Raw genomic sequence first — 12,163 nt, forward strand, 5'->3', positions numbered from 1 at the left:
AAAAGATATCAGGCTTGGAGGCTTCTCCCTTTTTTCCCCCTACATAATTCATTATGGACAAACACTTCAATTCTAACTTCATCAGGTCACGAGACACATCTCCAATTTTTAAGGTCTTTGTCGCCCGCACTTAAAAGTTATAAGCTCACTTTTTATGTTCTTTTTGGTGTTTGCTTCTTCCTGTCCGATTGGATTTCCAGACCGTGTTGATCCGAGATTTGTTTCACAGTGGATAGTAACTTTCTCCTAAGATCATCAACCAGCATTTTGAAAGGTAATGACACAAAAGTTGCAAATGAACTAATCAGAAACTTAGAAAGTGCCTGGGCCAGACTTTAGAAACGGCCTACGCCCCTGAGTTTTTTGGGAGGACACAAAAAATATACTGTTAATGTGGTAAAAAAACACCACATGTGAAATGAGCTACTGTTGAATTTGTATCAATTTCAACAGCACAAAGAAATTTAAAAATTATACTTTTCTTTAATTGGGACCAACATTGAGTCAAAAAGATTTATACTTGTAAATGTGCAGCCCTAACTATTAATGTTCTGTAATTTGCAACATATTTTATTTATTTATTTAGTTGGGATTAGGCACCAAAACCTCTCCAGCCCAGAGGCCCTTATTCTGGTAAATCCGGCTATGCATAGTGCCATTATTCTTTCCCTGTTTCAGTTGTATCTATCTGTTTGTCTAATAATTTTTATCTAGCTTTTTCTGTGTGTTTAGCTTAGAAAATGAGTGTTTTGTTGTGTTTTGGGACGGCAATATGAGTGGGTGTGGCCCGGGGCGCCATTCACGCTACAACCGCCACTGGCCTCCACTCAGTAACGGCTGACTGAAGAGCTCTGCGGCTGAGCACGCTCGTTACGTCAACACGCAGCCCCAACAGAGGATTTAAAACGGCGAGTCTGTGCGGCTCCGGTTGGAAACTTTCCAACCACAGACAGAGAGAGAGAGAGAGAGACCAGCGTGTCAGCAGCATCCACACACCGCTCGGCAGCGGCTCCCACCTTCCAGTCATGTCCAATGGCAGCAGCAACAACAACAACACGGCGCGGTTTGACGCGGCCAGGAGAGTGGCGATCTTCGGAGGGACTCACGGGAACGAAATGTCCGGCGTGACACTTGTTAATCTGTGGATGCAGAACAGCGCTGAGATCCAAAGGAAAGGACTGGAGATCAAGCCCTTCATCACGAACCCGAAGGCTGTGGAGAAGTGCGTTAGATACGTGGACACGGACCTGAACCGGGCCTTCACTCCGGAGAACCTCAGGTAAACAAACACGGGGGACAGGTGACGGCTGGATGACGGGGTCTGCATGGGGTTCTGCTGCTGAAACTTTGTGTTGGAGATCCACAAAATACACTAATGACTCCAGTAGCGGGTTGGGCTCGGTTTATTGTGTTTTATAAGACATTTGAACGCACTTACGCAACATGAAGTGTTGTATGAATGAGCAGCATGAAGTGTATGAATGAGGCACGCGGTGTACAAAACAGGCGCGCGCGGGGAGCTAGGAGGCACATTGCAACATAACTTCCACTGTATATTACAAAGGTCACCCAAGTCTTGTACCTATGGTCGTTTCTCTGTCACGTCACGTGGATCAGCACCAGCATGTTGGTATCATAGGTTGGTGTTTGGGTCCAGTAGCCAATAACAGCGGAGCGGCGTGTCCCCTCCTCCCGCGTCTCCCTCCTCCTTGGCCGGGCAGCAGCTGACTCCCAGACACCCTGCAGGAGCAACGTGAGCGGAACGTGACCGAGCTGCGCAATGATACCGAACCGTTTGAGCTGTCGCTTTCTGTTGTTCTGATTTCGGAAGGAGAACAGGGTATTACGCAAACGCTCGTGCAGGCGCCGTGCACGAGCACGCGCGATCCGCTTGGGTTTGGATGGAAAAACACCTGGTTTATCACACCGACTGGCCACAGCCATCCCATCTATTCTGATGTGTTGTATATTGCAAAAACACCAAGTCTTACCAAGTATTTTTTTGTCTAATTCCCAGTGCAAATATCTCCTTAGACTTAAAATGGCACAAACTAACTTACAAGTAACTTTTCAGCAAGATGTACTAGCTTGTTTTTGAGTCAGTAATTCTTGAACATTGTTCAAAACGTAGTAGTTCCACTGGCAGATTTATTTCACTTACAGCAGGGAAAAAAATACCATGTATWAATTATTATCCTTATTTTAAATGGAATAAGATCATTTTATCAAACTAAGCAAAAATACTTTTTAATATTTTGTTTTTGTAGCAAAGCAAGGTGCTTGGTGGAAGTTGCTCCCTTCATCAGCTGCCTCCAAGTGTTCATATATCTGACTTTTACATCACTGTGGGTTTTCCAGGATGAACGGCCTATTAAAGCCCACACTACAGCTTCTAATAGGGGTTTAAATCCAGACTTTGACTAGGTCACTTTAAAATGTTCATGATTTTGCCTTTTGTAACCATTCCAGATTGATGAATTTAAATGACTTTATCCATCCTTGGACGTCTTTTGAACTTGATATAACACTTTGTTTTTGAATATTTTTGGCCTACTACATTTCTTGTACAAAAGTACCAGATTGGATTGGGTGGCTTTGTTTGCCTTAACAAAATCATCATTTGAAAATGCGTTTTTGCTGTTCATGTTCTTATTTTCTCTTATCTGACGTTGAAATTTGTCTGATCTGAAACATTTCAATGAGCAAAACCAGGAGAAGTCTGTAATGGGGGTTAAATACTTATTCACAGCACCGTGTTTACCCTGGCCACTAACCTTTGGTTTAAACATTCCAGTGAAACTTTGGACACACACATGAATCTTCAATGTTTTTTCCTATAAAGGTCATTTATCCTCAAATTATCTGAGAGATACATTGGTTAATTTTAAAACTGTGCAGCTGCCATCCTGTTTGTCCTCTCTCAAGGAGATGAAGCGCTTCTAAAAACAGCTCATTAAAAAAACTTCTCTGACAGCTCTACTTTTCCTCAAACTCAGCACGTCTCTCAGCTGTGAACCCATACGTGCTGGAGTCCACATTTCTCCACAGCGTGCTGATATTTGGAGAAAACGGCGTCCTAGGGCCGTATGCTATGAGGGTGAGAGAATGTGGACTGCAGAGGCTCTTTTTCTTAAAAATAAAAAATAAAAAAACCTCCTGTGGTTTAGAGGTTGTTGTTTTTGAAATGCATTAGAACGAGCGGATCGAAGTTGAGGGAGAGAAGCATGTTCGGTGGGAGTTTAACCTGAAAAGAAACTCACAGATTCTGTGATCCGAACACACAAGACCATGAGAATGGTACACTCAAACCACAGTCGTCTTTTTTTTTTTTTTTAAACAAATTTTCCGTCAAACCTGTTGCTGTTTCTACCTCTCAAGTCTCAACATTTGACACCGTTTGTGTCGTCCAGCGCAACGGGAGGCGACGAGCTGCCCTACGAGGTGCAGAGGGCCCAGGAGATCAACAGGATGTTCGGCCCCAAAGGAAGCGCCGAAGCCTACGACGTGATCTTCGACCTCCACAACACCACGTCCAACATGGGCTGCACTCTGATCCTGGAGAGCTCCAAAGACGCCTTCAATCTGCAGATGATGAATTACATCAAGGTGAGGGTCCGCCGCGGCAGTTTTAAGTCGACCTGTAGGAATGTTACTTTGAAGAAAGGCCTACCAGACATGCAGATCCTTACAAAGCTATTTTTTTTTTTTTTTTACATTTTTGTCACTGCGACAAAGTTGTACAAACTACATGTTATATGGGGGGTTTATATAATGAAGCTCAGGTAGAAGAATCCGCATGAAGCGTCAGAAATAAAACAACTGCTGAGAGAAAGTCAAAAATCATCCCAATTTGCAGCTTGCAAAACAAATCACATCGACGAAGTGTATATGTAGAGGAAGGTTAGACGAGACCAAAATCAAAAGTTTCTGACCTACATGCAAAAGCCACCTGCAGTAGAAAACCAGACATTGAGCACAGTGGTGTTGTGAAACATCATTATGGTAGCGGCATCATGCTGCTGGACATATTAAGTCTGAAAACGATGACAGGAGTAGATCAGAGGCTGCAAACATCCGAGTTGGCAGCAGAGCTTCAGGGTTGCGCTTGTTAGTGGCACGTTTTATTTTAATCATCAGTGTTAAGGGAGCTAAATATAATGGCATGCTACCTTTCTTGGGATATTTATGACAAATTTAGAAAATCTCTCATCTTGTTTCTTACACCGTGCAATTGTTTGCTACTTTGCGTTGTTTTATCACATTAAATCTTAATAAAATATAATTAAATTTAAGGGTGCAGAGTACATTTCACCACAGAGACGATTCCTCCTGCGAGTTGTATATTTGCAAAACGTTTTTTATTTTGGGCAAAATTGGGTAAAAAAAAAAAAAAGAGAACTATGAAGAGAAGAGAAGACAAGGAGGTGCTGGTTCTCTCTATGTTTCCAGTCAGTGATTAACTAAGACTTGTGGTCTATAATCAGATCCAGTTAGAATACGTTACTGATAAAAATGACCTGCTATGCTTTACCGTGTCGGGTTGGAAAGGCTACGTGAAGGATTAACCCAGTAAAACTCATAAACTTTTGACTGGTTTGTGCTGGCACTAGCCTGAGAAAAAACAAAGATTGTTTTTCAAAAAATTTACAATTAGAGCTGCTTGGTGCTTGTTCTGCTTGTAACAAAGTCTTTTAACCATGATGTTGCTAGAGAAGACATTATTTGTTAGTATGGTTGTTCTAATGAAAAGGGTCTAGGTTTTGGTTAGAAAACAACCATTAATTATTACAACAAAGTTTTGTTATATAGTTAAGGAATCTGGAGTGTTATAACACACAGTATTTCACAGGAAAGTATATTTTATTCCTTAATTTTTCAGTAATCGGGTAATATTTGGAGTTCATTCTGCTGTCATTAAAAAATCTTTAAAAAAGCAGTTCCTTTTGATGCAGGAGAAACATTGCTGAGGCAAACAAGAAAAATCAAAAATATCACTAGAAAGGCTGAATCGGCTGTTTTTATACACAGAAAATTTTGTCGCACAAATCTAAAGTAGCTACCACTAAAATCAGATTACAGGAAATGCATCTAAAATCCTCGTTGTACTTTTTTTGACGTACATTCTTAAAGGCTTTTTGCAGCTTATGCATGGCCATGCAGCAAAGCCTTTCTATATTTACCTCCCGCCTGATGTGCTCAGTTAAATCCACGCCGCTGTTTTGAGAACGACGGACGGTTTCTTGTCGAGTTGTTTGACTCTTCTAAGGAGAAATTAAGTAGATGGGCAACACGGTCACTAAGAATCTATGAGAATGTTTCTCTGCATGCTTTTGGGAGAGTTATTACAGAAGATTTTCTTACACCAGTCTCTCTGTGATTAAAAACAATCTTCACAGTTCAGTTTTACTAGCCACACCTTGATTCCTGCCAGACGTAGAAGTCATTTTCCCGTCAGTTTCCAAAACCACCTAAAAAGAAATGTATTTTTTATTCCAAAACATTTTGGATGTGCTAGTTGACGTTATTGCTACATTACGCTGCATTGCTACTTGAGGACCTGAACAACTTGGGAACTAAGGGAACCATAAATTCTGCTGTAAACGTCCTGAATGGCTAAAAATAAATAGTTTGTAGTTTGGGCTCTTTGTATTTATTTGAGTTGCATTTGATTAAAGAGAAAAAAAGAATCAAGACATTTGTTAGTGAGCATACAGACAGCTAGCTAGCCTGCTAGCTAGCAAGCTGATATGTCAAAATACAGGCACACTAGCTAGTTAGCTAGATAGATAGATAGATAGATAGATAGATAGATAGATGATATGTCAAGATACAGGCACGCTTGCTAGCTAACCAATGAAAACCCAAAATGAGAGCACACACTATTTCACAGCACTGTATTTGTCATGTTTTCTCCTAGAGGAATTGGCTCTGATGTAATTTTCCACTTTGTCAAGCAGAAACCTAAAACATTTAACTGTGTTGCATAAGTCTTTGTCATAAAAGCCTTTTTTTTTAAATATATGACGTTCTTTTTGGTTTTTTGGTTTTTACAGAAAGCCTTGGCTCCTGCTAGCTGTCTTGTTCTCCTGAATGAACATCCTCTGCTGAAATATTCCACCTCTCGCTCTGTAGCCAAGCACCCTGTTGGTGAGTCTCTGACTGTCCAGGGATTTTCTCTGCTCTTTCAAATAGTTTACAATGAGGTTAGTATCAAATAACTTTGAAGGGATTAATTTGTCGATATAAAGATGACTTACTTCTAGTCTGACATTCACTTGTGCGTATATTCGTCAACATTGTAAGGATTTTGAGTTTCTCTGTTGTTGTTTTTTAACCTTTCACAATTTCCATTTTGTTGACATCTACCATTTTTGATAAGAAAAGTTGTCAAGTTTTAAGGCGGAATAACACCAGGTCCTTTTTGTTAAACCACATAGTTTCTTTTCAACTTGGTTAAAAAAAACATTTAACTAATTATTGGGAGGTACACAGATACTTTGGAGGCTGTATGTTAGATTTTTGTTCTCTCAGTTTTATGCAAATAAGTGTCTCTGCCACCTGTGACCTGCTCCTGTGTGAAGCATCTGGTGATTTCTTAATAACGTCAACCGTTTGGATTGTCTCGTTGCAGGTATGGAGGTGGGTCCTCAGCCTCAAGGGGTTTTAAGAAGTAACATCTTCGAAGCTATGAGGGTCATCCTGAAACATGCCCTGGACTTCATCTCTCTCTTTAACGAAGGTAGAGCTTTTAAAGCCGCTCCGTTAGGCTGCGAATCTCTGCTGACGTAAGACTTTTTATGTTTACTAAACTGTGACTGTTGGGCTGAAGCAGAAGCTCATGTAAACATAAATTGCCAAACGGTTTATTTTAAAAAAAAAAACAACAACAACAACTTCCCTTTCAATGACTCAGCCTGCTATCAATGAATCATCTGCTATGTTCTAGAAAAAGAAACATTTTATAATAAAGCAAATGTCCATGAGGCTGACTCATCTCCAAATCTCTTCTCATCTGGTTCGTCAATCCGCCGCTCTGCTCTCTCAGCCCCCCGTCACTCTCCCGAAGGCACCGAACGCTGTGCTTTCCTTCCCTCTACATAAGCCCAGCTGCCCGTGCCAAGTCCCAGTTGCAGCCTGTTGGTCTCCCCCGACTGTCCTGCTGTTGAATGGGCCCCCTTGTTGGGAGCCAGTTGCTTTCCGTGTCGTGAGAGCGCGGCTGCCAACGTTGCGGTAACCTTCTGTCGCGGGACCACACCGGCGCTAATGAATGCCCCGTCATAAAGATGAATCGATGTTCCTGCGCATTGAAGCCGAACGCCTCGATGAAACGACCGATTTGGCTGTAAGGAGTCCTGAAAAGGGGCACCTTACTCCATGAGGACACTGGATAAAAGTGTGGCTGAGGCATCGGTACTCGTGGTTCCTTTGGCCTTGATTGAAATGCATTGCTAAATAAAACGCAGTTCCTTTCAGCAGTCACATGCATTAACTTAAACTTCACAGCTGTTCTGTGAAGGCCTCTGAGATTTGTTGGAGAACAAACATCGTCATGAAAACCAAGGAGCAAAGCAGACAGGTCAGAGAAAACGCTGTAGAGAAGTTTAAAGCAGGAGTCGATCATAAGATAAGGAACTTGTTCAGCCCATCATCTGAAAGTTGACTGGATAGTACGTCTCAACTGAAAACCTGAGGGATGCGATACTGCATGTTTTGGTATTGATTTTATACCAAATAAATACACCCGATACCAGTACCGATATACTGATACTTTTTTGTTTTGATTTTGTCACATCGTCAGACTCTTGACCTTCAGGTGTTTTTGTGGATTTTTCCTGACTTATTTTTGCCCAAACGTAGGACAGAATTTGGATAAAGTTTGTAGAGAGCTACAAAATGATTCAATGACATATTGTGATGATTTGTGTGCAAAATGAGGAAAAAAGAAGAGATTTCTTCTATTTTGCAGTTGTGTGCCATGTTGTGTTGGTCCAAGAAAATACATTGACATTTGACCGAAGGACAAACGGAATGAACGCTTTAGCCTACATTAAGTCTTTTTCTTTTTAGCTCAAGATGCTGTATCTTCCGTTACAATCAGACCCATTAATACGTCAGATTCTGTCAAAAACACAGAGTGTGCCTCCTGTGTGTCGGCTAGGAATGGAGTTTCCTCCATGTACGGTGGAAGTCTTCCGGGTCTTGGAGAGGATGGACTACCCCAGAGACGCCAATGGGAACATTATTGCCATGGTTCACCCCAACCTGCAGGTAAATGGCTGAAGGCAAATTATGCTGTGCCTGTAAAAAGTATTAATTTCCTTGGATGATATTCTCTTTTTATTGCTTCTACAGGTTAATCATAATCAACAAAATTTCCCCTTTTTTGACAAAACATTTATTTAAAAAAACTGATTTCTTCAAAAATAACGACAATTAAATAAAAGTGTATAACATAAAATAAATAATTGCATAGGTATTCACCTCTTTTAAAGTGACTGACCAAATTCATCATCATCCGAGAGGTGAATACTTTCATATTCGCTGTACAGCTGCCTTCAACTTCATTAGGATTGCTTTCTGATATGTTATTTGGAAGGAGGAAATTTATTTATTTATTTATGTTTTTTAGCAGCACAGTCAAATCACTTCCCCGCCGGCCGTTGTTTGTTGTTGTTTCAGGACTGTGACTGGGAGCCGCTGAACCCCGGCGACCCAATGTTCCAAACATTCGACGGGAAGTCCATCCACTACCAAGGCTCCAGCACCGTTTATCCCACTTTTATTAATGAGGCCGCCTACTACGAGAAACAACAGGCGTTTGTGACCACCAGGCGAGAAACCTTGGCTGCGAGTGCCATCAGGAAAGCATGAAATGTTCTCCGGAAAGGCAAGAAAAAAAACCCCAATTAAACAACAAAACTCTGCAGAGATATGTTAGTAGATTTTGCACAGGTTGCAGATCAAAGCGCTCGGTGCAAAATAACATCTGATTTCATTTTTATCTTTTTAATATCAGAAAAATCAATTAACTATGCAAAAAAAAAAAAATCACCTATTAAGCTAAGTATTTATGATACTGTCCATTTATTTACATTAAATGAACTGAACTTTTATTAGCGTTTTAAAGGCTAGGCCTCATTACTGTTGGCTTATTAAACATTCCAAACACACTCTTTGAGTTTCCTACTGCTGCTCAGGAAGGCCATGGAAGATCAACACCTACGACCTCTGACCCAGAACTGTTGTCTCCTCCTGGAAACGTGTTTGTAAGACCTATTGGGGTGTGCTATGTGTGGCCTTTGATTCTACCTACCTTTAACTCCAGTATAGCATCTGTGGTGCTGCCCTATTGTTGCCTTATTCGAGGGGTTTCCAGAGAAACTCAACACAGCAAATTTAGCGAAGACTTTGTGTGAAACATGTTAATCCAGAAGAGGTTATTTTGAGAGATGGTACATGAGCTCTTCCTTTTACACTCCATTGATAGTGTGAGACGTGTTTTGTAATTATATTAACGTGTATTTTTTGATATGTCTATTTATGTATGTTTGATTTTGAGTATTTTCTAGAAGTCATGGTGCTGTCTGACGTTTTTAAATGTCTTGTGCGTCTCTGTGTAACACCGTCGTCTTACTGTTGGTCATTTTTCAATCAGCAATATTTCTATGAGCACCATTTATATTAAACAGTGAAGTACTGTGACAATTATCCTTTCAATAAATGTATTACATCAGCGTGTAGGCGTTTTGTTTTTCTCTGAAGAGCCAAGGGAAGATATCACCTCCCACCACAAGAGGGCGACATGCAACCACAGTTTAAAATCCAATGACGATGCACTCTGTAGCGGTTTATCTCAAGCATTGGTAGATGGACATTATCTCACGGGTGCAACGGAGGAAGAGAAAAATACATTTTGAAGTGTTTAAAAAAAAATCAGATGGCTTGATGTCATTATACGAAAGTTAAAGCCAATTTATGCCATGATTTTTTTATAGCATAAATTGCTATAACGTTTTCACAACTTTTCCATTCTAATCGATGAAAGAGAATTTGGGTCAATTGGCTGCCAATGAGCTCTTGGTTGTAAAAAACAACAAAAAAAACAAAACACATTGTTGCCATGGTTATACATTATAGCGATATCCGGAAGTAAGGGAAAAAAAGTAAAAATTATTCCAGCTGCACAGCATGCAACGTTAAAATGAATAATTCTCCAGAAAAGCAAAGCACAAAACGAAAAACATGACCAAAAGTCTACAAAAAAAAGAACTAAAATAACTACACCAATGTGCTGCCACTTATTCTAGAACATCATTCTAGAAAAATAAAGTAAATAAAAGGTTGATTTAGAAAGTTTTTATTGATTTATTCATCTATTTTAAGGGGGAGATGGGGTCGGCTCGAGTGTCCTTTATTTCAAAGTGCTAAGACAGGAAAGTAGGTAAAGAGAGAGAGGGAAGACATGCAGCAAAGGTCACCAGGTCATTAATCGAACCTGTGACGGCCGAGTAAGGCCTCCTTACATGGGTTGTTTGTAACCCCTGCGCCTCCACAGCATCCCATTTCGTTTTACTTATCTTAAAACAAATTAATAATCATTTATACTTGTGCTCAATCTCTTAAATGACAAAACCAACAAGAAATCTTTGATGTGTTTTAACAAATAAACACTGCTATAACATCGACATGTCACAAAGTGTATTTCTAATTTAATCTCATCTTCCTTCGTAGCCAAGAAGATAAATGACGGGGTTTTTTTTTTTTTTATCCTAGCATGTAGGAACTACAGTGTGGTTCAAGCATAATTACGTACAATGACAGCAAGTACTATGATTACGGTGTATGAGAACACAGTTTTCCACATCTGTCATTATCACTAAACATTTCTGGAATCCAGAAAAATGCAGAAGGGAGCCGAGGGGCATGGCACTGAAACAGTTGAGCAACGTCTCGGATGGAAAACATCTATATTGCACTTGGTTCTCAGTAAATACCTTACATCATGGTATTCAAGGAACCCAATAAAAACCTGCAGCTTTTCAACTATTCTAGAGTATTGGTCCACTCGTCTTTGTCACGCTTTTGATGTGAACGGCACACTGACCAGGCATTTCTAACTTCTGTTTTACTGACCGCTGATCACGAAGAAGACCTTCTGCACTCCACCAGTGTTGAGAACGTGTGGATGCCTCACGACACGCTCGTTCATTTCCTATAATCATTCTAGAAATGTAAGTGCACAACCACCTGCTGTGTCTCTGCCTGTTCGGTCGCTGCATCAATCACTGTAATCCAGTCAGGACTTGGATGACCGCAACAACACCCGATCGATAGACATTGAGAGGAACACGATCTTTAAGTTTCTGGCAGGGATCCAAATGTGCACTTTAAACGCTCCTCGGGGTGCATCCCTGCTTCCACCGTGTGCCTCCTCGATACGTGACATCACATCTGTTTTACTGGAAGAATGCCGCTTGGCAGCTCATCAAATTGTTGGTATCTGGATGCAGCTGCATGGATCGGCGGCTAGAATTACAGAGCCGGTGGTTAGCTGTACTCCCTTCTGCATTGTGGAAATGATGTTTGTCGGCATGAACCCCCTCGCAATGACAGGCTTACGAGGTAAAGCAGCATTTATTCCGTTGCTTCACTTATAAAATCTCAAAACGGTGAGTGCCAAGTCGGTTTGTCTGGTATGCCAAAGAGAGAGGAACTGTTTTCCATTTCTTTTTCTTTTTTTTTTTGGTAGTAAAACTCAGTGCAGACATGGGAATGAGGAAGTAATTATCTGCATAGGGTTCTGACATGCACCTGTTGTGGTTGAAGCACAAGTAAAAACCCTCCACGGGTCCTTGCAGTGGCAGCAGCTATGCTTCTCTTCTGATTGCAGTCGCTTCGAGACTTCTCTTCTTTTCAGTGAAACTGCTGAAACCACCAGCTGGACGGAAGGGGAGTTATGTAAGAGTCTGTTTTAGCCTCCCTTCTACATTTGTGCTCTGCACAAAAACAAGTTGGCAGCGCGCCGTTGGAAATGCAGGGGTTGTTTTGGCAACCAAATGCATGAATTCCCAGATTTGTGCACGTCTGTGACATCAGCTAGCATGTGGATGAGTCTGGATGATAGAGAAATCATTTGAATTTAATGTGAGTCTGGAAAAAATAC

At 40.9% G+C, this 12,163-nt stretch overlaps 1 protein-coding gene across 1 annotated transcript; it reads left to right on the forward strand.

The window, feature by feature from the left end:
* Window positions 1–918: 918 nt before the first annotated feature.
* aspa (aspartoacylase) lies at window positions 919–9,736 on the forward strand. The gene is made up of 6 exons (XM_008428044.2): window positions 919–1,279; window positions 3,411–3,606; window positions 6,054–6,147; window positions 6,632–6,739; window positions 8,159–8,268; window positions 8,680–9,736. The coding sequence occupies exons 1-6, from the start codon at window positions 1,026–1,028 to the stop codon at window positions 8,869–8,871; spliced, it is 954 nt and encodes a 317-aa protein (XP_008426266.1). The 5' UTR covers window positions 919–1,025; the 3' UTR covers window positions 8,872–9,736.
* Window positions 9,737–12,163: the final 2,427 nt, after the last annotated feature.

Source organism: Poecilia reticulata, linkage group LG14, assembly GCF_000633615.1.
Source record: "Poecilia reticulata strain Guanapo linkage group LG14, Guppy_female_1.0+MT, whole genome shotgun sequence".
Lineage (NCBI taxonomy): Eukaryota > Metazoa > Chordata > Actinopteri > Cyprinodontiformes > Poeciliidae > Poecilia > Poecilia reticulata.

Coding starts and splice junctions, on each gene's coding strand:
- aspa (XM_008428044.2), top strand. CDS start 1,026: ATGTCCAATGGCAGCAGCAACAACAACAACACGGCGCGGTTTGACGCG. Junction 6,148..6,631: donor TGTAGCCAAGCACCCTGTTG/GTGAGTCTCTGA, acceptor GTCTCGTTGCAG/GTATGGAGGTGGGTCCTCAG. Junction 8,269..8,679: donor TGGTTCACCCCAACCTGCAG/GTAAATGGCTGA, acceptor TTGTTGTTTCAG/GACTGTGACTGGGAGCCGCT.